The following is a 25,966-nucleotide window of genomic DNA, read 5'->3' as shown; positions in this document are numbered from 1 at the left end:
AAGAGCATAACACTCGCTGATACAAGTTGTTATATGATTGCTAAAATTACTTCAATAAGAACATGCTAATAAAAAAAAATAATACTGACCGATACAAAATCACGCTAATAAAAAAATATTATGGACTGATATATGTTGTTACATAATTTTTAAAATTATGCTAACAAAAAAAATTATTTAATTACTCAACTAGTAATAGGTCCATGTTACCACCCGCTCGGCTCTGGCCTCGTTATCCTCTAGAGCAAGGACGCCAGTGGAGCAATAAGAAAACCGTAAAAGATACTTATTGATGGAAGACAACTCACCCGGTAGTTGAGGCTTCCTTCATGCTTCGAAGCTCAATTTGTACATTTATTATATACTGTCCACTTGTGATTGAAATCTAATTCTCATACCCAAAATGAACAATACTATAAGAAAAGATTTGCTTTAAAAAAAATTACCATACCTAATAACAGATTGTAACATTCCAGCATCTGAGTGATGAGTTTTCTTTCCTAAAAGCAATTAATCAACACCAATTTCGGATAAAAACTTTAGAAATCTCACCAAATAAATCATAAAAATTTAATAAAAAGAAAAATACGAAAGACTCACCATCAATCTTGTGGCTGGAACTAGCTATCTAGGTTAGGATTCGTTAAAAATGAAGAGAGCACGACATGTTAGCATTTGTTAGTGTATCATTGTAAAGGATGGTATTTTAGAGGGGGAGGGAAAAAAAAAAAAGAGACTGCTTGCTGATGGGAAGCCATTTTACGTATCTTTCATGTAAGTATTTCCATCCATAATATGAGTAAATACTGCTTATGGGAAGATAAATTAGCAACATTAAAGAAACGCCTTCCTGTCGTGGGCACATCTCATCTCCCACCTCCCAAGTAACCCCAGGCTTCCCGCTACACTCCGTGGAAAATCTCGTCGCATTGAAGCCGTGATCGCCCACCTAAAACCGTCTCTCTCCCAGAAGTCCACTACGCATCGAGCACCCGCCATTCCAAACCCTATCGAAGGCAAATCGCTTCTCCCATCTCTAGTTTCAGGATATTATTCCTCACTGCCCTCCTCTATTTAGCCTTTTCCTAACTACCATAAGTTCCACGAAACAGTTTTCATAGCATTTCAGTCCCTTCCCAACCCACCCGGGTCTAATTAATCCTCTCCTTCAACAACCCATCCTCCCCCAAACCTCGGGTCTCCTACACCTTCTCCCTCTCCAGTCTTCCAAGTTCCTCCACCCCCAGTCCATTATTTTTCTCATCCAATCCAACCCCACACTCAGAAACCACCTCATTCAGCTGCTCCCGAGGCAAGAATTGAGGACGAGAGCAGTTTCCTCCGTGGGCTAGTTGGCTCCACCTCCAAATCTTGTGCAGCCATCCATGATTCTCGCGTCTGCTATTATAGGAAATTGCATTGGAAAAAGGCCCATGAAAATTCTCGTGGCGAACAAACTTGCTTGTGCTCCCGTTACCACGCACCTTCATTTAAACACTTTGTGGGCAACTTTTTTTATCACAAGTAGGATAGAATTTTAGCATAAAGCATTTGTATACTATAGCTAAATAAGATCGCCTATGTTCTGCAATATAAAACTGCCTTCTCCACATATTCCATTCATTATTGAATTTTTTTCCCTTTCTGATTGAAGCCTGCAACAATCCGGCACGACACTAGATTTCAGCACATCAACATATCACTTATTGTCGAAAGAGGTAGAGCCATTGGTATGTTATTAAATTATATAGACGCGCTTTAGCGGAACTGAATTGCCAGTCAACCTAGCGACATTCAATTGGTCCTCCGCCTTCCAGGCCATCCAATGTACAGCTCTGTCTCTACCTCCATATTCTGACTGTCGTGGTCGCATGGAACAGTTTCCTCTGGAGCAGCTTGCGGTGGTTGAGATCGTAGCTTGCACTTCAGACATATCAAAAGATTATATTAGTTACACATTTGACATTTGTTTATTATCCTTTATTGACAGATCAAATAATTCATGCTAGATACATGTTTGATGTGATTATTTATTATCGCAGGACATTATCAATTACTCCCATGAATGATGAAAGAAAGAATGCTGCATATATTGCCATAGGAGCAACAATAACATGGTGGGTGATAAGAACTACTTTTGCCAAAGTAGCTGATCATAATTACTGATAGGAGCGGAACTTTTAATACATTGATTACTGATGGAGAGGATTTTAGACAACTCGTTACTTACCTTCTCTCGTAGTAATGCATTCTCTTTCGTGAGCATCTGCTCCTGCATTTGATGAACAATATATATATATATATATATATATATATATATATATATATGTATGTAGAAGTTTAGGATCTAGCAAATCCTTCAGCAAAATGTAACACAGCTATCATAGAGAAGCTAGTAATCTACCTGTTCTTTGAGCTGTGCAATCTGCTCTCCTAGTAACTGATTCTGGAATTTATATGAGTCAAAAAGATATGCTTTTTGTTTATGGCTGAATTAAAATAAACCTAATTATTTTTCACAACTTACCTTCCTCCCTCTGATGTTGCAGAGGCTTTGCTCTATCTTACCCTCTATTTCATGCAGTTCTTCAACAGAGCATGATTCTAGGCTTTCACCTAAGAGCTTCCTGCACCATACTTAATACTCCCAATATTACATGGCATACCTCATGTACTTCTCAAGTGTCAACATTTAGGAGAAAGGAGTGGAAACTGCAGTACCTGTTCAAAGTTTACGTACTTACCGTTTGGAAACTTCAAGGAATTCGATCTTTCTTGACATGCTGGTAGCTTCAAACTTCCATTGCTGCAGTTAGACAATCTAAAGAAATTTAGGCATAGTAGAAAATATAAATCTTACAACTGTGATCTGACTATTTTGAAATGATTATGATCATTCTGGAGTACGTATAACTTGGAGCTCCCCTGTAAGAAATGATAATGCAGATTTTCTTTCTATTTTTCATTGTTTTATAAGTTTATCATTCATACCACCACTTCATAGGGGTTTATAATGTGAACTTGCCAATACAATCATTTTAAGCACTCTTTCGTCTTTTTTTTTTTTTGAAAATTTATCTCATAAATGACTACTTTTCAAGATCACAATCTGACCATGTAAAAAGCATATTGAATCTCTGCCGTGAAAATCTTTTTATTTTTGCTGCAGATTTGCCGCATAAATGACTAGTTTTCAAGATCACAATCCAGGTATGTAAAAACACATTGAAAATCTGCCAGGAAAATTTACATTGAACTTGTTGTTTGGAGAATCTTACTATAAATTCAAGTGCATATTTTTTTCAAGAGAACCAACACCTGATCAGTTCTTACAAAGATCCAATAAAGGAAGCAACTGAAGCCACTGTACAAGAAAAATAAAATAACCAAAAAATTTGCACCTGAGTTACTTCACTGTTGTTGATGCCATTTTTTGCATGTGTTCTATAGCGATCAATTGTTTTCTCCATGCTACAAAATCCCAAGAATAACGAAAGGTATCAGTTTGCAATACAAAACTGGGGAATGGAAAGATGAAATATATATAAACAAAACTAGGAAAAACTATGCTGCAGAAACTTAATTCGTTTAAATAATGCGTGCATATAGTGCTCATATTCACAATTATGAAAAAGTAGATATTAATGGAGAATCTCATCCAACTTCCTGTTGATCAAAAAGAGCAAGCATTCTTGCTCTCCCTTGCAGATCTACCATGAAAATCTGAAATATTTCATGATCTAACGTTAACATTGGTTGAAATCCTAACCTTGCTAGCAGATAAGATATCTAAAGGCATAAGCTTCTCGGAATTCATTACAAAGTAAAGAAAGTCAAGGGAGTAGGGCAACTAGGTTAGGCGATACCCATGTCACCACAGCTGACCTCACCCATGTAGGTTTTCTCTGGCATCAGAATGGATATGGTGCAAAAGAGTTCTATGAAACAATGAAAACTTAGGATAAAGAGAACAAACTAGAAATAGACAGGATATATACGAAATATCAGTGTTCACATCTCGCAGACCCATGTGAGAGAATTTCTCAACTCTCAAATCATGCATCAAAAGTTATTTAACATGATACTAATGGTTGCCTTCTTCCTCTTACTAAACAATGTTATCTATCGAAATCATGTCATAATATGAAGTACTAATAAGGCCAAGCAACAGTTGAATTTAGTAATTGCTTGCATGCTAGCTAGTTATTTTGGATCTTAAAAATTGCTTAAATGTCCAATGCCATCCAAAATAAAACCCTCTTTCCTGGTGAGTTTTAAATTTCCAGAAACTTTCAATCAGCCTTTTCCCAGGCATGCTAGTAATGAAATTCTAGCTACTAAATGTTAATTGGATAGTTATGGACGATGGTGTTTCGTAAATACCGTGCACATAAATATTTATAATCATGAGCTATTATCCTTTTCCCCTAGTTCATTAAAAAAAACTCATCTTTGAGTTTAATAGTGACAAACAATTTCGATCACTCATTGTTCGAATTGACATACTTGATTTTTAGGGATTTTGATCATGTCAAGGATATGTGCCATGAGTTCTCCATGATCATAGATGATACAAGGTTGTATCACAAGCTCAACCATTAAAATCAATTGCAAAATTGAATGAGCCTATTGAGAATCACTTGTGAGGTTTAATCCCGGATGGAATGAATTGTGGAAGTGTGAAGGATTGATATACATAATTGAATTCAAAACCTAAGAAAATGCCTTTAGAGCAAGTTAGGTTCCAACATGTATATCAAGGCTTTCCTAATTACCCTCTCCATCTATCCAAGAAGTGGTATCAAAACTAGGGGTGTAAGTCACTTCCAAAAACGTGAGCTAATTCCAATCAACACAAGTAACATAGCAAATCCTCCTTATATTGCTAGCTAACTAACTAACTAACTAACTAACTAACACACACACACACACACACACACACACACATATGGGTTATTAGGTTTTTAGATTTGATTTTAGCAGTCCAACCGAATAAGAAATTAAATCCTATATATGGAATCCAACTGACTCAACAAGGTTGTCAGAAACCTAAATTGGATTAGTACCCGATTATTGTAAAATTTCATTATTTGTTTTCTTTTTTTAGTTGTTCTCGTTGTAGTTCATATTTCTAAAGTCATAACTTTATTTTCTAATAAATGGTAGAAGGAGAATACAAACAAACAACAGCATTAAGAAACATAAGATGAAATTTTGTTATGAATTGAACCCCATAAACACTTGAACCCAAAGTCAAATCCATCTACTAATCATGTTTGGACTCGAGTTCGGATCTTACTCATTTTGATGGATCCAAACTTGAATCTAAACTTGGATTATCTTATCGAGTTTGTACCAGACACATCACGGATCTAACTTGAGCCTTAATCCGAGCAATAGCTGAAGATCTTGGGCAAACTCTCCAACATACAAAGGCACCAAAATTGATAGCTCTTAGGAAAAATGGTAGCATGCGGGTCATTGGAGTGGATTCATGGTGGTTGCAACGTGGTGAGTGTGGCAAGTGGACTAGATTGAGCAAGGCGACCTGGTTCCTAGCTCAAGATCAGATATGGTTCTTGAAATAGTAAAAACTTATGTAAGGGTGCAATTAAACATGGCTCTTAAAAAGTAGGTGGCTCTTAGACTGGAGTGATTACACATCTTCAAGAAACATTACTTTTACAGAGCACGTGTATTTACAACACAAGCTCAGATATGGTTCTTGAAAGAACAAAGTTATGTAAGGGTGAAATGAAACATGGCTCTTAAAAAAACAGGTGGCTCTTAGACTAGAGTGATAACACATCTTCATGAAGCGTTGCTTTTGGAGAGAGTGCTCTTAATTGAAGTAGTAAAATGTGCACTCAAAGAATAATTGACTGCAAGGCTTGATTGTAGATTGTTGGATCATAATCGAGGAAGAGTTGAATCAGCTCACACATGAAGGGGAAAATTGTTGAGGATCATGCTTGAGGTTTAGTCCCAAAAGAGAATTGGGTGCAAAACCTAATGGCTTAAATTTTTAGGTCAAGTTAATTTCTGACATATATATCAACATCTCCTGCATGGTGATGTAGTGTAGAAGAAGCTACCTTTGGTCAAAAAGTCAAAGTCTTATCTTTTTAATTTTTAGTAAGTTGTGTTTTAGTAAGTTGTGCTTAGTAAGTTGTGTTGCTAGTAAGTTGTGTTTACATTTATTTTGGGTTTGGAAATTGTAATGGCATTGACTTAGGTGGTTGAGAGTTGGAGCATGATTAATGCTTAGACTAATGTAAATAGACTATGTGGTAATAGTAAAGGGCAGATTGTGAATACTAAACTATTTGATACATGAGATAGCTTGAGCTTGTAGCTCGTTTTATCCATCCCCTTCTCTTGTTGTAAATGATTGTTCATGCATTTATCCTTTTCATTTGGCCCTTTTCCCCCTTATCATTTGGAAACAGAGCTTGTGATTATGCGCTTATATTATTCTCTTCTTTCTCATGGCAACCGAATGAGGGATAAAAGGGATGATGAACTTCAAGCACTTCGAAGACAAGTCGAGGAACTTACTTTGCATCTTGAGCTGCGAGAAGCTCGCAATGAGCAACATGGTTCAAGCTGTGGGTCTTCTAGTGACGAATCCGATATGAATCCATATGCCAATTATGGAGGACGATTGGAAAGGATGTTCTATCATGATTCCGATACTTTGAAAATTGATTTACCGAAATTCCATGGTCGCCTTCTATCCGAAGAGTTTCTTGAATGGCTTAGCATCATTGAAATTTTTTTTGAATACAAGGACACACCGGAGATTCAAAGAGTGAAGCTTGTTGCTACAAGGCCTCGTGGTTATGCTTCGGCATGGTGGGATAGAGTTCAAGAGATGCGGTTTCGCAAGGAAAAGCCTAAGATTTCTTCTTGGGAGAAAATAAAATCTAGGCTTAAGGAGATTCCTTTCGGTGGATTTTGCTCAAATAGCTTTTTCTCAATTCAATAATTTTTGTCAAGAGTCTAGAAATGTGATTGATTACACTGAAGAATTCTCCAAGCTAATGGCTCACAATGATCTTCAAAAATCCGAAAAACAACTTATGTCGAGGTATGTTAAAGGTCTAAGAATTCTAATTCGGGATGAAGTAGAAATGCATCGATTATAGAAACTCAATGATGCGTATCAACTAGCCTTGAAAGTAGAGGCTAAACTTGCTCGTAGTGAAAGAAAGAAATTTGTGGAGGTACAAAGCCTTTACCCGCCCTCCAAAGGAGTCTTCACATGGTGGAGGTACAAGTTCTAATGTTCATGGTGTCCTTAAAGACACTACAAAACCAACTTCGAATACTCGTAGTGGAAATTATTTTGGCCGCTTCAATTCTTGTTTCAAGCGCGGACAAATTGGTCATTATTTGATACTCGTGTGAATCTTGTGAAAGAAGAAGAATATGAAAACTTTGATGATTCAAAACAGCCTGTGTATGATGCAGAAGGTGAGATTGAGCAAGTGGAGGTTGAACCGGAAGAAAGTGAAAGTCTTGTATTCCAAAGGGTTCTTTCTACTCCGAATGTTAGTTTGGATGAAGATTGGCTCCGCTCCAATATTTTCAAAACTCGGTGTAAAACTCATGGTAAGATATATAGTATTATGATTGATGGAGGAAGTTGTGAAAATATTGCTTCTCAAGAAATGGTGAACAAGCTCAAGCTTTCAAACCGAGCCTCATCCAAAGCCTTATCGGATTGCTTGGTTCAAAAAAGGTAATGAGATAAAGATATTACTAAACGCTGCCTAATCTCATTTTCTATTAGTAAAAATTATCAAGACCAAGTATGGTGCGATGTAGTTCCTATGGATGTATGTCGCATACTCTTAGGAAGCCCGTGGCAATATGATAGGCATGCCATTCATGATGGGTGTAAGAATACTTACACCTTTAAGATGGGAAGGGTTGAGATTGTTCTTTTACCATCTAAAGAGAAAAAAAGCTCCCAAATCTTTACAAGAGGAGGATAGTAATTTTCTCACTATGTCAAAATTTGTAAAAGAAAGTGAAGAAAGTGGGGTTGTTTATTTGTTGGTTGCAAAAGAAAAAGAGAAGACCATAGGTGTTCCTAGTGAGCTAGAACCACTCTTGGAAGAATTTGGTGATGTTATGCCCGATGAGTAACCTAATGGGCTTCCTCCTCTACGAGACATTCAACATCAAATTGACTTGGTTCCCAAGTCAATTCTTCCTAACAAAGCCCATTACCGAGTGAGTCCTTTTGAAGTATTGTATAGAAGACTTCCCCAACATTATCTTGATCTTGCACCTACACCAAATCCATCCTTGCCTAATAAGAAGGTTGAAGATTTTGTTACTTCAATAGCAAGAGTTCATGAAGAAGTAAGAAAGAAGCTTGAAGAAAGCAATGAGAAGTATGAAAGAGTTGTTAATCTTCATCGACGAGCCAAAGTTTTTAATGAAGGAGATGTGTGGGTTTTCTTAAAAAAAGAGTAGTTTCCTTCAGGTTCCTACAACAAGCTCAAAGAAAGAAAGATTGGCCCTTGTCGAATTCTCAAGAAGATCAATGATAATGCTTACAAGGATGAGCTCCCTCCCAACATCAACACTCATTCCACTTTCAATGTTCGAGATTTGACACTTTACTATGGAGAGTCGAATGACAACTCGGGGTCGAGTTCTTTCTCACCCAGAGATGATGATGTAGTGTAGAAGAAGCTACCTTTGGTCAAGTCAATCTCTCATCTCTTTAATTTTTAGTAAGTTGTGTCTCAGTAAGTTGGGCTTAGTAAGTTGTGTTTCTAGTATGTTATGTTTCTAATAAGTTGTGTTTACATTTATTTTAGGTTTGGAAATTGTAATGGCATTGAATTGGATGGTTGAGAGTTGAAGCATGATTAATGTTGCTTAGACTAGTATAAATAGACCATGTAGTCGATAGTAAAGGACAGATTGTGATAAATAAACTATTAGATATATGAGATAGCTTGAGCTTGTAGCTCGCTTTATCCATCTCCTTCTCTTGTTGTGAATGATTGTTCATCCATTTATCCTTCTCATTTGGCCTCCCCTCTTATCATATAGACTCTCCATCTCCCTAACGAAACCTTCATAAGTTTCTCATCAAATTGTTAAACACCATTCTTCATCTGCTATAATACAGGTTACTTGGTCAAATCATCAAAAGATTGTGACAAAGATGTCATTGAAATGAAGGACTACTCCAATCTAAATGAATATTTGCAAGGAAAGTCTATTCTAGAACCAATTTGATGCAAGAAAGTTAAGATCAAGATAAAGAGAAGAAATATAGATCAAAGCAAGGGAATTTTGTTCATTAAGAATATGACAACAAAAAATAGATGGGGCTTGGACACTTACCCAGTAAAGAGGAAGCATTTTACACTCATACAAGCTTCAAATGAAACCGAATTTCATAATAGTCATTAAGCCTTTGACCCCATTCTAGCCATCCATGGTATGTACAAGTACAAATTTGAAGCCCTAACTGCCACCAAAAACTATCAATTGTTCCAATTGAACCAACCATGTTGTAGTTAATTACGCTCAAAAATTCCAAAATCTCTTAACAATTGACGCTTCTTTCTTGATAATTGAACAATTTATGACAATTTACTTATGCGATGCTATAGGGCTGCAATGTTAAATTAGCACCAATAAATCCATTATATATTAGAAAGGCTTGTGCTTTCAGTGATATTACTTGATTGTAAAGAATTTTTGCTACATTTCAATCACGAAACCATTCATCCATTTCATACTCAAAAGAAATTAAACTTAAAAATGATAAAGGGATTTAATGGCTTCAAAAACACACTTTTTATAAATCAAGTGTCGTGAACAAAGAAGTAAATGCACTTACTCGAAAACTTTATCACTCTTAAAAGACTCTTTTAAACTGGAAGTTTTTAATTTATATACAGGATCATAATAAGGATGTCCTCACTTTGCTAAATTTCATGATGCTCAAAATAAAAAAGACGATTACTTTGATATTATTGAAGGGTATCTATTCAAAGAAAAGCAGCTTGTCATTCATAAAATATACTGTCACCTTCCAATTATCAGCCAGTTGCATGGTGACAAGCTAGGAGGTGACTTTGGAAGAGGCAAGACTACGGCAGTGGTTCATAACTGAAACTTAAATGCCAAGCAAGCGACCAGCATGGCCAATGGAACCTTGTTATCATATGTTGGATTATTGGATGCCTATGATGGAGACATGTCATAAAGCTGAAAGGAAGTCATATCAAACTATGAATTGAAATGGATGGGAATTGTTTTGGGATGTTCTCCACCTCCTCTCCAAATTATGGAAGTGTTGATTATTGTGCCACACGTATGGAGGGACAATATTCGTGCTGCAAGTATTTTGGCTAAAATTGTGCCACCAAATACTTTGAGAGAAGATCTTGTGATCACCTACCCGGACTTGACTGTTCTAAAAAGGGCACTGGTTGCATTATCAGGAGAAAATACAACGAAGAATAAATTTTGCACGCCTTTGCTTACAATACTAAACATCTATTTGCTTTTCGAGACAAGAAAGATTTCCTCCAGATGTTGTATGGATGAAGCCTAAGACATGTTTTGGCCTTCTCTCATCCCCATATCTCAGAAAAAATAGCATATATCCAAGGTGTGAAATTTAAATCAAGGGATGAGGCCATATGTACTAACATAAAGAGTGCTTTCCCACTAACACCTGTGAAGACCGTGCTGCTTTGCCAAGAAACTTTGGTCCAAATGCTTATCAACTAGAGGTACTTGACGGAATGGATTTTAATGCTATATACCACATACTGAACCAACATATATACTATGGTGATTTTTATCGAACCTCATAAAAATTGAAAATCTAAGCTCCCTTCCAATAAAGTCATCTAGAAATGATGATGCCGCTCAAAAGTGAAAAAATATGGAGCATGGATGTTCACCCAATACACTATTTCATGCACTTAATGGCCAACTAGAGTTAGGAACGAAATTTTTAAATAAGTGTGGTCAGTCATTCCCAATCTTTCCTTTGCTAACAAAGCTAGAAACAAGGATTTAAATACCGGTGGGGCAATGGAAAACTCAAGATAACATCTTGAACAAGGTTCGTCGTCGTAGTAAAAATTGAAAATCTAAGCTCCCTTCCAATAAAGTCATCTAGAAATGATGATGCCGCTCAAAAGTGAAAATTATGGAGCATCAATGTTCACCCAATACACTATTTCATGCACTCAACAGCCAACTAGAGTTAGAAACGAAATATTTAAATATGTGTGGTCAGTCATTCCTAATCTTTCCTTTGCTAACAAAGCTAGAAGCAAGGATTTAAATACCGGTGGGGCAATGGAAAACTCAAGATAATATCTTAAACGAGGTTCGTCGTCTCTGTACCGGACACCATACCGGTTCTGGATCTCGTCCCAGTACCATTCTATCATAGTATTGGTGCATCCGGTATGCTACCCGATTCAACATATTGAGTGTCGGTATACTATACGATTCAACATACTGAGTGTCAGTATGCCCCCCATATGGAACAAGGTTGGTACCATTATAGTATGGTAGGGTCGGTACGGCAAACATTGGTCTTGAATGTTAAGATAGAACAAGATCAAGACAAAAATGGGATATCCACTATCTTGAATGTTGAGACATGATGCATCATTTTCCATAAAAAAATAGAGACAGCTCTGTTCCACAAGATTTGAATCCTTGGTTAGAAATACTAATAGACTTAGGAAGAGTATCTTCTACTAGTATCTCTGTATCCATTTTGAATAATTGCATCCTTATAGAATTGGGAACACTATGGGCCTTGGCAGCCCCATCATCATAAATATCCCCACTATGTACTCAAAGAAATAAATCAAACAATGGAGTATCTTTTTGGTTGATTTCATGTTCATAGGTTCTTTGCATGCTGGATTTTGTGCATGCTTTTGTGGATTTTCAGAGCAGCCCCTTGTGAATTCTAAAGAATATTGATGGTGAGTTGATCGATTCAGGTAAGTCACAACAACCTTTGAAGGAATTTAGTGGATGCTAGGAGTTGATGAAGACTATCGGTAGTGAAGTAAAACTACCAATTATCCTTCTAGCCTTTAGTTTTACTTGCAGCTATCCTTTTATCTTCTAAATCTACTTCTAGTTTAGTTTATGGGTTAATTATTTGCGTACTTTGATTTTAGTTCCCTATATTGCTTTGATGCTTGCTGGCACCATTCACTCGTGTCAAGTAACTAACAAGAGTTCATTGTGGTGCTTGATGCTTAAGATGGAATTAACTCGCCAAGCTGTTGTAATTAATCTAAGTATCAAATGTACAATATATGAGAAAGAAGGAAAATAACAATGAAAAATATTATCTAATCCAAAGAAACAATCTATTCATTAACTAAATGAAACCAAACCCTTAATAAAATGATGTTTACATCCCTGATCCTATGATAACACCTTCAAGCCAAGACAACATGGTTTAATTAAGTTTGCTCAAACACCCTCAGATATCGGAATTTTCTACCTAGGGTAATGCATCCCTTACAGAATTTTTCGGGAATCTTGAACCCCCTCTCGCTTTTTTAGTGCTTCCGTGTTAAAAAGGTTTCTACAGGATGTACTTCCATGCATCACGAGATTGGCTTGTGCACCCTCTCCTGATTCTGCCAACTAAGAATAGACCTAATTCCTTGAAAAAAATATTAATTAAGGCATGTCAAAATCTACTAAATATGATTAGATATGAAATAAACTTGGATCTTAAGTTAACAACCCCTAAAACAAAGGGCATTAGTTAAACCCAAGAATAAATAAATGTTAGTCATGAATTTTGGTCTATAGTGTTTTAACCCTAAACTACATGAAAAACCATCTAGCAGATTATTTAGAACCACGACTTCTATGTCAAAAAAGATTTTTTCCAAATCTTTAACCACAAGTGTATGAATGAAATATGCATATTTTCTTCTCACCTTGCGTAATCATAAGGGAAGGAATAAATTTCTTTGTATTTCTTCTTTTTGAAGTGGATTCCCATCGAAATTCTGGGTCATATGTCTTGGATTTCAAAATAGAATTCATCCCTCCATGGATGAGAAAGCACGTGTATTTCCTCCCCCTTGTGAATTATGTTTTTGTCCAACACTTTCCAAGTTGGGGCCCGTTTTCATGGGTGTGCATAGCATGGCACCAACTCTACATAATCTTACGAATGCAAAAGGAACCAAAGAATGTGACGTGATAGGAAACAAAGATTATTTTTTTATAAGCATCATAGTACAATACCTAGCAATGTTCTCTAATGCAAGATAACCCACCCCTCCCTGTTTTTTCTAGATTCCAAATAAGCTAGCCTAGAAGAAGACTTGCAAATCAGCAGAAACGCGCAATCAGCTATTACCACCCCAATATTCAAGGAATGTCACCCATTTAGCCACAAGACCTAGTGGTAAAGCATAACTGGCATAGAAACATATTAAGGCTAGGAAGATGGTATAAATCATTAATAACAACTGTCTTAGAATTACAATTTTGCTTATTACTTTATTGTTGGTCTTGAAATAAAAGTATAATTTAGAACAGTAGAATTAGAACTTTAACGCAACTACGCACTTGAAGCCTGAAATCCAAAAGCATGTGGCATCCTTGCAAAGAAAGCTTTACTAGGATTTGTTCTTACGGAATTGGTTATTTCTGAACACGCATTAATCCACTGCAAGAATTTTTTTCAACACTCTTCAAATCACATAAATCATGTTTGGATGAAAAACAATTATTATCTCAAATGAGGGGGTGTTTTATTGAAAGTTGTTGAAATTGTTATGCTTATTGATTTGGCTTTCTTCAATATCCTGGCACAAACCCAAATTAAGTTCTTTTTTTTTTTGTATGTTTTTTTCCAAGAAATCCATGTAGTGTGGATTAAGAGTTTGGCGAATCCTTATTGGTTCATTAATAAGGAATCAACAAGGTACAAAAAATATCTGAAACAATGTTTTATGTCTTAATCTTGATCCTGATAAGGTATTAATATCTTTCACTTACTACATATACCACATACCCACCTACTATTAGAGCTGGCAAACCAATAGTACCATGTGTTGTACTGGGGCTATGCCAAGCCCCCTTATAGTAGCAATACCCTACCCAAGCCAATATGGTCCACCCTCAACCATTCATGCACCTTGGTACATAAAACCAAGGTTCATGATATTGCACCAACCAAGCAGTACCCCTATACCTCAAGTCGGCAAAGAATTAGGATGGAATCTCATGTCAGATTTGTCCACGATCCAAACTAGCCCAAACAAATAGATACTGACCAATTTTACCTACTGCCCATCAGTTTTGACCAACAGCTGCCAGTTCAACCATACCCAAAAATAGAGAAAAGGGTCTCCCGACTCCTCTTTTCCTCATTCTACACTTTCAAGTTGTTGGGAGATACATTTCACTAAACCAAATCCTATTACATAGGAGTTTGTGGCTCTCACTAAAAGAGTTGACCCACAACTAGAAAAAAAACTTTTAAGCATACCTCCATTTATACCATAGAATTCCTTAGATTCCTAATAGAACATTGGCAATTTTATGACTTGGATTACCATGATACTATGTTTACCATAGTAGTATGTCATCAGGAATCTTGTCTTTCTTGGCATCCTTCTCTTGTTTTTATTGTTACAGTGGCAAGGTTGTGTGTTTCATTCCGATTAAGACTAGGCCTTTGGCCATGGACCATCCTTACCTTTCTAACCACCACTACCTTGAGAATCATTATGAATAAAAATTTTGAAAATTTGGTTTCAGCCAAAAAAAAGATTTTTCTTGCAATTTTGATTGTCTAAGTCTAGATTCAGTAAAACTAATTGAAAATTATAAAAGAACAAAATATAAATATCTATTGAAATGAGGAAAAACAATGATGATATATTAAACTAAATAAAATAATTTAGACATATTGTGAAGTATGTTCTAAATCTTAGGACCTCTGGTTGTATCATTTTTTATGCTCTCATTACTGAAACAGTCAAAAAACGTGTTCAGAAATTTATATATCGTTTTACTGTTTAGTGGCAAACTATCAAATGATAATCAAAATTATTGCAATATTTGATATAGAATAGCCAAATTCAAGTACCAAAAACATCACTATTACAAGTTTCTTACGTATCTCAGCTTTCATTTGCTCATATTTATCAACCCACATGAAGACGGGGATATCTGAACAAGGTTCCTGAGAAGATCCACTTTCCTATTGTGTATCTAGCATTGAAAAGCTGTACAGGAATGATCTATATGAAGTATGGGTCAACTAAGGGCTTTGAAGCATATTACCAAACATTTCGATCTTTTATTTTTTGATGTATATGGTTAGGATTTGTTCGCAAGTTGGGTTCTTAATAATTGGTGAAAATCAATATTGCACTTCTAACACATTGATTTTGCAGATTCTTTCTAGTATAGTTTGGATCTATAATCAGTCTTGGCTAACTGTTGATTTTGTTGGATTGTCAACAAGATTAAAGATCTAAATTATAATGACCAGATGGTGTTAAGCATGCTTCAAATGAAACTTTAATGACCATGAAGAAATAAGATTTGAGGACAAATAATACCCTAAAGAAAAATGTTTAATGCAAAGGAAGAAAGGGATATGTCATGATTGAATTTAATTTTGCGAGCTATGCATCTCAAGAGATTTGGGATATATTATTAAAGTTCACAAAAGTCCAAAATTATATTATGGAGATTAGATTAATGAAACACTTCTAGTAGTAGAATTCCATTGCTTGGTCATTTTTTGTTTGAGAAGGTTGCATGGAAATGATAGTAGAGCTAAAAGGAAAATGGGCGGCGTTAATATATCGACATCTAAATGTGAATTATTCAAAAAAACTCGAGCAGACAAATTTTTCTCCTACCCACCATCCTATACTCTCCCATGCAATCTAATTGCCTTTTAAGAATGCTGAAAATGTGATCTCTATGCAATCCCTTTTAGCAAGATCATGTCTCAAATTGATCATTTGTTATTCAGCATAAGTGTTGTTACATATTAGTACTTGAATTTGAAAAGATGAAGAAATGAATAGGAAGAGGAAAAGAGAAAAGAAAAAGAAAAAAATTGCATGAGGAAGAAGAAGATAAAAGGTTAGCTCTATTTACTCAAAACTAAGTCTATATCCTTCTTGAGAACAATCTTTATGACCCCCAGAAGTTATTGGTTTTGATTGCTAAATCCTTAACCCCAAATTTTGGCTATTAACTCTAACTTAATTGACATGAATGATTTGCAAATAAAGCTCATAGATATTAATTTAGTTACTTGGTTTTTCTCATATAACATAAGGGGTTGACTCATCACTTCTCCATTCTAATTTCTACATGATACAAGCAGAGATGATGCATAAATATTTTCCTCTACTATTACTTACCAATTGAAGACCTAGAGGTCAGGCAATAATCAGTCTAAAATTAATATTTCATGTAAAATAATAAATTATTTATTTAAAATTTTGGCTAGTAAATAAACTAATGTTTTATAGGGTAGCAAAACTAAAGGAATTTCTTTAAATTGAAAGGACATTCTATTTTTAAGGAAAATAAAGAAATAAAAAGATTGATATGTTTATAGAGCTGCAGAGATTATTTACACCAATAGTTGCCTTCCTTCTATAAAAAATAAGGTTTATTAATGCATTATAAAATATGGGTTTGGAGATTCATCAAATAACAAAACTTATTTAATATATACCAAGCTTACATCTAATACCAAGTTTCATCTGGAATTTTCAGATAGCATAAGTTAGATATATGCCCTAGAAGCCAATCTGGCTGACACATTATTAATTTTGGAACATTGTTTTGTACTTGACTTTATTATTATTGAATAATAAATGGGCATTCTTTTCATTCATATTGTTTATGTGTCTATGAATCGTCCAAGGAATTAATAAGATGATACACATTCTCAAAAGTTGAGAATTTGTGCCATGTATCATTGATGATTAATTTCTAAATACTTCTGATCAATGGATCATCACGAGGACGGTGATCGATCCGATAGATCAGTGCATAGATCGCTTTTCTTATAGATAGATGAGACTCGAGTTCACAGTGTAGAGACACTGAAGTGATAGTGCAGGTGCTTGTTAGAGAACAAGAGTACTGAGCGTGACCAAGACAAGAAGTCACTTGGATGTCTATTCACTCGTCGGTGACTTGCTTGATGTTGCAGTAGTGCGACTGGTCCTTTGACCTGCGGTGATTCGGCTACTCACAGTGGGGTTATTGTAGTTTGACTATACATATACATGGTCTCTAGTCATATGGGTCCTTGTAGTCTAGATTGGCTGCAATAGGTTCACTATAGGAGTAAGGTATGCCCCTACATGAAATCTATCAATCTTGATAGATGAGGAGTGATCCTATGTGATTTATAAGACTGAGTTATAAAACCTTAGCCAGGGCAGTATATACAATGGAGAAAGAGTTTTCCACTCTCGAACTCAAGTCGAATAAATCTAGACATATGACAGACGACGGGGTTTGACGAGTTATCCATGACCTCCGTTCTGTAGGATCCACGATAGAAGTATTTTATCATACGATAAATGCACTTAGAGGTTCATCATTCCATTCTACTGGGTTGCCACTACATGCAGCTAGGTGTCACTGGTGGATGGTGAGACTCATAGGGACCATCTTGATGGTCGATGATCCCTGGTGAGTTGAGTTGGAATTGTTTCAACCCATTGAAAGAAGTTTTCAATGATATTGTGATAGAGATCGCAATATATCTCACTACCGGTCAGAATAGAACCTATGGGGTCACACACACTAGAAGTGTTGGCTGATTCGATGGTTGAATTGTGATTAGGAATCACAAATAATCAATTTGATTGATAATTGGTTAACCCACTAAGAGTTAGTGAGTTGAAAAAGGAATAATTGCAATCGGATTGCAATTTAATTTAATTAATTGAATTTGATTAATTGGACTTGATCATGAGTCCTACTTGGAGTAGGATCTTTGGGGTCCTAATTGGATTAGGATTTCAAATTAAATTAAAGTCCTATTTGGAGTAGGATTTCTAAAGTCCTAATTGCCTTAGGGCTGAAATTTGATAAGTTCTAATTAGATTAAGATTTTCTTAAGTCCTAATTAATTTTAATTTTAATTTAATTAATTAAAAGACTCCTAATTGGATTAGAATTGAAGAGTTCAATTGAGTCATGGTTCAATTAAATCCTAATTAGATTAGGATTTGGAGAAAATTGAAATGGGTGCAAATCCTATTTTGAATAAGATTGAATCCTAGCACTTGGACCCAACCCTTCCCACTTAATTAGATTGAGTGGGGGATAACCAAATGGGAGAAGAGGGAGGGGCGTAGGCCCCTCCCTTAGCTGGTGGCGTGAAGGAAAAGTGAGGGGCCATGCCCCTCCTATTTTGAATTCACAAAGGGATAAAGATGAGTTCCTAAAATTTAGGAGCTCATCTCTATCCACACACCATAAAAGAGGGGTTCAAAGAGGCTCCGAATTTTCATGATTTTTCCTTGGAATTTTGGCAGCAAACTCCTCCTCTCCTATCCTTCTTTGAGCCGCAAGCAACAAGAAAAAAAAAGGAGCCTTGGCGGCTCTCCTACTTCCTCCATTTTGGTTCCAACGCGAAGGAAAAAGAAAAAGGTTGCAGGCTTTTGTTCTCCTTGCATTGAACCAACCTTCTTCTTCTTCCTCTCTTAGGCATTCAAGAGTTGATTGAAAGGGAGGATATCAGCCATCAATATCCATCTCTGCAAGGGAGCTAGCACCCTGGGGAGATCCAAAAGCTTCGATCGGTGCTTTACCTCGTGTGGATACCCGTAGAGACCGGACGCGTGTGCGGCTTCTATCGAACCTTTAACAAATCTACGTGAATCAGATTTGCGGAGACCATCTACCCGTACAAGATGAAGATCTGACCTTTTTAATGATTTAAAAATAGTTCATAAGAATTTAATCCTAATCTATCTACAAACAAAGTTGTAAAAATACGTTCATACAATGAACGGGATCTCGCGCATGCCTTCCGCTGTGATCTGAAAAAATTTTGAAATTTTCTGCGGCATGCATCAGATACTAACAGCATAATCATTATTATTGATCACTGATTGCTTCTAACATAGAAGTTCTATGTTAGGAAAATCCTGGTTTTTCACATTGCTTCGCTTTGAGCATTAGAGCCCATAATCATATACCAAGAACATGTCTTAAATTGTAGTAGTCCATATATGGGAGATCAAAGATCGCCTTAATGAGATGGAAAAGTGAGTTAAATTCCCAGGAGAAATTAATCTTCAAGAAACAACTAATATGTGCTAAAGATGAAAGCATGAGAATGCTTTCTTTCCCTAATAAGGCAGTAGCAAGACTGGTTATTGCATTGATTTCTCTTCCCTAGTGTTAGTTGTATATCTAGATCTCTAGAGGAGCATTAGGAAAATATGAAGGCCTTTTATTGAGTAACCTTTTTAGTGTGGTTCCAATGTTCTAATGTTGGTAAACTCTTAATGAACAATTCCTTGTTGGTATGATGGAGCTCCTCCAATGTTTATCGTATTAGTCATTTTTTTCTTTTAAAAAATAACTGAAAAAAATCAAGCATATAGATATAGATCATTAGGACCTGATATTTTGGTATTTGATAGTTGCATTTTGCTAAAATCTTTCAAACTATTGTTACATCCAACTGTTTTGGACTTATTCTCATTTATTATCCTACACCACCTTGGTTTACACTTCGGCTTGCACGCTATCAAACTAAGATAAGTCCTCTACAGGAAGAAAAGCTAATCCCGACTGTTATTTGCCGACACTAGAAAAAAAACGTTGATAAGTTATCTATCACGCCAAAATTTGCTAACGCAACTTATCAGCATCCAGAGATTATGATGCTTAAAAGTGTTGACAAGAAAGAGATTTTATTGACGCCTTCTAGTAAGCACCGTTATATTATAATGCTTAAAAGCGTCATCGGAAGCCAATAACAGACGACACTTATAAGCATTGCTGGGTTCCACATATTTTTCCTAATCGCTCAACCAACCCACCATCGATCGGCCCCTTTTCTCTCCAATCCAGAGCATTGCTGCCACTGCCGAGCTCCGCCTCTGCCTTGCCGCTAGTCTCCTTCTCCTCTGCCTTTCCGTTGGCCTCCTTCTCCTTCGCTAGCTTCCTCCTCCTCCTCCCCGCTCGTAGCCACCACCAATCTGCGGTGTTCTTTAAAGCTCCGACCGACCACCCTCCTCCGTCGATGACGCTGTTGCCGTCCTACAGATCTCAATCAACCCACTCTCCACTAGTGATTTTTCAATTTCAGAATAATCCTCTTTTGAGTTTTTGCTTGATGCCCTAATCATCCCCTTTTGAGTTTTTGCTTGATTTTTTCCATTTCCAGTTTGAAGATATATATTTTATTTCCTTCCTAGTTTCAGAAGTTATTTGCATTTTAAATGAAAAGATCTAGAGTGAATCAATAGTTATTGGCATTCCATCATGTTTTTTAACACGATGAATTATAATCCTTGAAAGGATTATCACTGATTATCTTAGCACCCATAATGTGATGTAGGCTTGCCAAGTCCCTGAATGCCCTTGAATGCCCTCCATGTCCTCCTCCTCTATAGAAAAGGATTCTGACGATATATCTCATTAAATTCACTACATATGAAATAATTGGCTAATACACATTGTCACTTGTCCTTGTCAATGTGTGATATTGCCTTGCAGCAAAGCAAAGCCTACATTCATAAAACAATAATAATCAGCCTAAAGAAAGACTGATATAGTTCTTCAAGACTAGAGCTGAAACTATATTTTAGGGCTGTTCAATAAATGGCTCTAAATCTGAAATTATTTTGTCAAAAGCCAGAACACTATCTTCAAAAGAGTATGGGGAATGAGACATGGAAAAAGAAGAAAGTGAAGGAAGATAATGACAATTTTAAGAGAAAAGCAGAATAGGACATTTGAGGCAAGAGAAAGAAGGGGTTGGTGGGGCATAGGGACATCAATGGGGTTTGCCAGAAATAACAATGACTATAATCTTATGATGGAACATAATCTTATGACTATAAGTAGAATAGGGACATTTGTGAAAGCTTGAGTTTACCATTTTCATTGAAACCCCATTGACGCAACATGTAATTTGTTCAAACGTATTAGCCCAATACAGAATTACAATAGAGAATATAATCTTATGATGGATAGCAGAACTAGAGCTTGCCGACTTGAAACTCAAAGCACAAAGTACTCTTAGATTCAATAGTGAAATCTGCTAAAGACTGTTAGGCAATAGTGGAAGCCAAAGTGACAACTCTTCTCACAATACTTCACCTGCTCATAACAATTGATTTGCTAGCCATTCAAGTAAAACATCAACAGGCATGTTATAGTGTAGAAGACTAGGCATAATGCACAAGTCCAAGAGAAGATGATGAAGTGACCCATCTATAATATGCTTAAGTCACCGACAATCCTCAACCTCAATATGCTCAAGCAATAAACATTTCCTTCAAAAAAGATGGAGAACTATTTATAAAACATGTTAATCAACAAAAGCTCAAGTATTCACCGAATTGATGGGACCAGAGAATTATAGTCGAGTGAGGAATTATAGCATTGGAATTACCCCCACTCAGTTGTCAGTGAACAAATATACCCAAGATGTTAGACATAGTAGCAGCACTGCAGATGTTTATAGGCTAGGGGCAGAGATAGAGGAGATGAGACAGAGCTATCCGGCAAAGATATAATTTTTGAGTGCTCAGCTTGACCAGATTACATCCTTGTTGCAAAGGTTTGTCCCTCCTCGGATAAATAACTGCATCTATTTGAATATTTTATATAATTATCATGTATATTTTTGTATATGCTTACTGATTTATAATACTTTGTGATTTTCATATTCTCAACCTCAAAGTTTCTATCTTTTTCTTATGGGTTTCTAATACTTCTAACAGTCGTAGAGATGATGATGATGATGATGCCATGGACCACTAATAGGCCATATATTTTTTTAAAAGTTTTATATGTGTATATTTTTATGTTTTTCGAGGCACGTTGCATTGTAATGGACATTCAATCATGTTTGACAATGTAAATATAATCCTATTTGACAATATAAATATTTGCTATATTTATATATGAGACGTGTTATTATATGACTATTGTTATATATGTGTTTGGTGTATTATGTGTGTACAGAATTTTTAAATTTTTTAAAATAAATTTTAAAAAAATAGTTTATACTTACGGCGCTATAAAGCGTCGCCACATCACTTTAAAGCAGCATTAAAAGATACACAAATGGCGAAATAAGCATCACCGGTTGATAACTAGCGATGCTAACTTGCGTTGTTAATTAGCGACACAAATAAGTGTCATTAAGTAGAGATGCTTTAGTGCTGACATTTGTAAAAGCGTCATTGATTAGTGACGCTTAAAAATGTTGTTCTCCTTAACTCACAACACAAATCAAAAGCATCATAAAATAGTTTTTCTATGGCTGCACTATCGACACTTTTGCGACGCTTTAGCAAGCATCGGGGATCTATCAGGGGCGCTTTTTCGCATCGGCAGATGACTTAAAAAGCGTCAGCAATGCCAAATGTTCCTGTAGTAGTCCCGCACAGCTAGCTGCTATAATTTGTCATAGAATAACATGGATCATAAAGATAGACATGCTCATAAAGTTTTTCATTACTGGCTTCCCTCAACTAATCAATAAATTATCCTGAGAACATTTCTGTAAAATATATAATGGAACATATTCATCCTTTACATGGCAAAAACTTTTTAATGATCAAATCTGGTCCGTACATCCTAATCCTATTACTGATTGGGTTCCATAGAGGTTTTAAGAAATACAAAGAGTGGAGCAGCGAAGAAGATAGGAACTCAGTAAGAATTAAAAATTTAATCAAAGAACGGTCAGCAAAGTGAATGAAGATGACATCCTGAAGCTAGGATGTGCTTACTTGAGGTAGAGGCAGACCTCTAGTCAAGTTTGTCTTCTGTTGATCATACTTGCTTGCTGTCATATAGATGTCTAGTTATGATGACATTCACTATCACAAAACTTTTTCTATATAAAGTGAAAATTAGTGTACCTAAAGATGAAATCTTGAAAAGCTCTGAAGTAATTCTTAGCAAACATGTTATTACAAGCATATATCTTCTTGATTATTATAGCTTCTCAAAGGATCTCATGCATCGATAGCGTAAAGAAATACATGTTAGGTTTGCATAATATTTTTCTAAAAAGTTAATCTTAACAATCTGTTATATGCTCAAACTTCTTATTAAAATAGTCAAATTATATTCATTCACTGCAAAACTAGAAAATTATTTCCTCCACACAAGAAAAGTGAAATTTTTGGCATCTTATCAACAAATACTTTACTTATCAAGGGAAAAATTCAGCTAAGTTTACAATTTTACAAAGTTTGAGTGGCATCCTTTTGAATGTCAAGCTATGTGCATATGAAGATTCAAAATTTAGATGATTAGTTGTTTGGATGAGAATTCAATACAATGTGAAACTAGCATCAAATCTAAAACTTCATACAGCACCGTGACAATTCTTCACATAAAATAGAACTAGCAATAAGTTGTAACGGATGCTTCTGTATTCAACTCCTCTTCTAATAAGAGCTTTCACTACCTAAAACAACCCAAGTGTCATGTTCATGTTGTTATACCAGGAAAATTGCAATTACATCATCAGCATTTACTATATTAATATAGATAAAGTTTGTTTCACTAGGATACTATTCTAGATTAGTACACTTACAGAACTAAAAATTTACGCATTGATATGGAGGAAATGGAAAATTTGTATATAGAAGAGCTATATCTGTTAAATAATAGTTTTCAGGTAGATTAACTTCATTTGGGTTTCAGCATGATAATGTGAATCACAGGACTATATGCTGAAACCCAAATGAAGATATCATAAAAATGTGAAACAAACTTTATCATAAAAATGTGAGACGGCATCTGCCTTACACAGTATCTTATGCTTTCATTGCATAAATAACTTGGACAACAGTACACACTCACTTTGCGTTGGAATTGAGTGTGATGATTTTTTACATATTAATGCATGAAGGATGTTTTTATTTTATGCTTTCGGTCGAAAGGAAAAAGATTATTCGCGTTGTACAAATTATTCTCTAATTGAAATAAAATAAGAAGTAAATCTTATGAGAAGATGACAAACTTTCTGCTCCAACACCATCACGTTTATTGAGAAATTCACTCCTTTTTATTCTTTTCTTTCCTTCCCTGATGTTTTACTTTCTATTTTGGGAAGCTAAATCTACCGGGAATGACCCACCTATGTCTTGGCCAGCGATGCCTTTTGTACTATAGTTTCCATATGAAAGCCATAGTATAATCTTTCAAGGTTAAGTTAAAACGCAGGAGCACACCAAAAAGTAGGACAATAACCAAGGAAGAGTACAGACTTATGTACTATATTCCACGATTAAAAAAAAAAAGAAGAAAGGGGAAAGAAGAAGAAAGAAAGAAATGACTCATTAAGCTGAAACGAAGAACCCAGGCCCATCGGCGCAAAAGAAATCGGGTGCAAAAACAGTTCCCCGAATGCATCTCGATAAAAAGCGCAGACCAGGAAGGAAATTCTCTAGGCAAGAATTGCACCACGGATTCACGGTTCGCGATTACGGAACCACCGAGCAATCTGTGGTGCAAACAATCGAGAACCCCTCTTTGAATTGTTTTCTATTTAGACTGGAGTTCCATGAGATCTGAAAGAAAGAAAGAACGAAAGAAAATTATTAAGAAAATCGACTCCTGAAGGATTATGGGTTAACGGAGATCGACGATGGAAAGAAACGTAGGCGGATTTCTTTCCTCTCTTTTTTTTTGAGTTTTAGCCTTCAAAACATCGAGAATGTTCCCGGATTTCAAAATCGGAAGAAGAGAAAAGAAGTGGGAAATCGAAAAGAAAGAAAAGAAGGGGGAGGTGATGCCGAACCTGGTGCTGGAGAACTCGTAGAGCCTTCCCCGGGGAGAGAAGACGATGACGGCGACCTCGGCGTCGCAAAGGACCGAGAGCTCGAACGCCTTCTTCAGAAGCCCATTCCTCCGCTTCGAGAACGTCACCTGCCTGCTCGTCACGTTCTCTATCAGCTTCATCTCCGTCTTCCCCCTCACCATCTTCCCTCCTCCTTTTCCTCCTCCTTTTCACCTGGAGTCAAGTTTCCCAAAAATAGAAAGAAAAAAAATAAACAAGGAGAACGGAGGAGATCTGAACACCAGCATGAGGAAAATAGGATACCTGATACCAGAAAAGGAAACCAGAAGACTGCACGATCAGAGTGGAATTTTCTTGGAGCCCTTCTTAGGTGTGGAAGGAAAGGGAGACCTGGAACCACAAAGGACTGCCTCACTCCTTTCCTTATTCGTCCCCTGGCCCCCTCCCCCAAAGCAAAAAACAAAAAAGAGGAAAATGGGGTAAGCGGAACCATCCCATTCCCGTTGAAGTAAACAAATAGATATTATATATATATATATATATATAAAAGAAGAAGAAGGAAGCCTCCACCCAACCAGCGAAATGATAAACTTTGGGTAACGAAATCAGGAACAGAAACCGACCTGAAAATATCACGAGCTCAAACGGCCTCCCATCAACGGCGCTATTAGATCTATTGCATTCCAGCAGCGAGGATGGTTCAAATTTCGGGCAGTGGCGTGGATGTGAGGTTTTCTTAAAAGCCTGGCATATTTTTCCGCGGTAACTCGAAAAGATCACCACAAAGAGTCGCCCAGGCCCAGGTATCTTTCCACCACTCGCAGCGGTTTATTATGCGGCACAATCCACAGTGCACATACAAATGCAAATAGGGCAGTGGGAATACGGCACATCAGCTGAGTTATTATTTAA

General features: G+C 36.2%; 1 protein-coding gene across 2 annotated transcripts; it reads right to left on the bottom strand.

The window, feature by feature from the left end:
* Positions 1 to 1,536: 1,536 nt before the first annotated feature.
* Positions 1,537 to 25,526, bottom strand: LOC103697443 (MADS-box transcription factor 50-like). Of its 2 annotated transcripts, none has more exons than XM_026801242.2 (8): positions 25,358 to 25,526; positions 25,055 to 25,267; positions 3,402 to 3,471; positions 2,745 to 2,806; positions 2,528 to 2,627; positions 2,405 to 2,440; positions 2,231 to 2,272; positions 1,537 to 1,923 (listed from the first exon to the last, which is right to left on the bottom strand). In XM_026801242.2, the coding sequence occupies exons 2-8, from the start codon at positions 25,234 to 25,236 to the stop codon at positions 1,795 to 1,797; spliced, it is 621 nt and encodes a 206-aa protein (XP_026657043.2). In that variant the 5' UTR covers positions 25,237 to 25,267; positions 25,358 to 25,526; the 3' UTR covers positions 1,537 to 1,794. The 2 variants fall into 2 exon arrangements, with proteins under 2 accessions (XP_026657043.2, XP_008777520.2); XM_008779298.4 differs by having other exon boundaries at positions 2,405 to 2,446; positions 25,358 to 25,525.
* Between the last annotated feature and the right edge of the window lie 440 nt (positions 25,527 to 25,966).

Source organism: Phoenix dactylifera, chromosome 5, assembly GCF_009389715.1.
Source record: "Phoenix dactylifera cultivar Barhee BC4 chromosome 5, palm_55x_up_171113_PBpolish2nd_filt_p, whole genome shotgun sequence".
Lineage (NCBI taxonomy): Eukaryota > Viridiplantae > Streptophyta > Magnoliopsida > Arecales > Arecaceae > Phoenix > Phoenix dactylifera.
The sequence above is the reverse complement of the archived record's forward strand: the minus strand, read 5'-3'. Positions and strand labels throughout refer to the sequence as shown.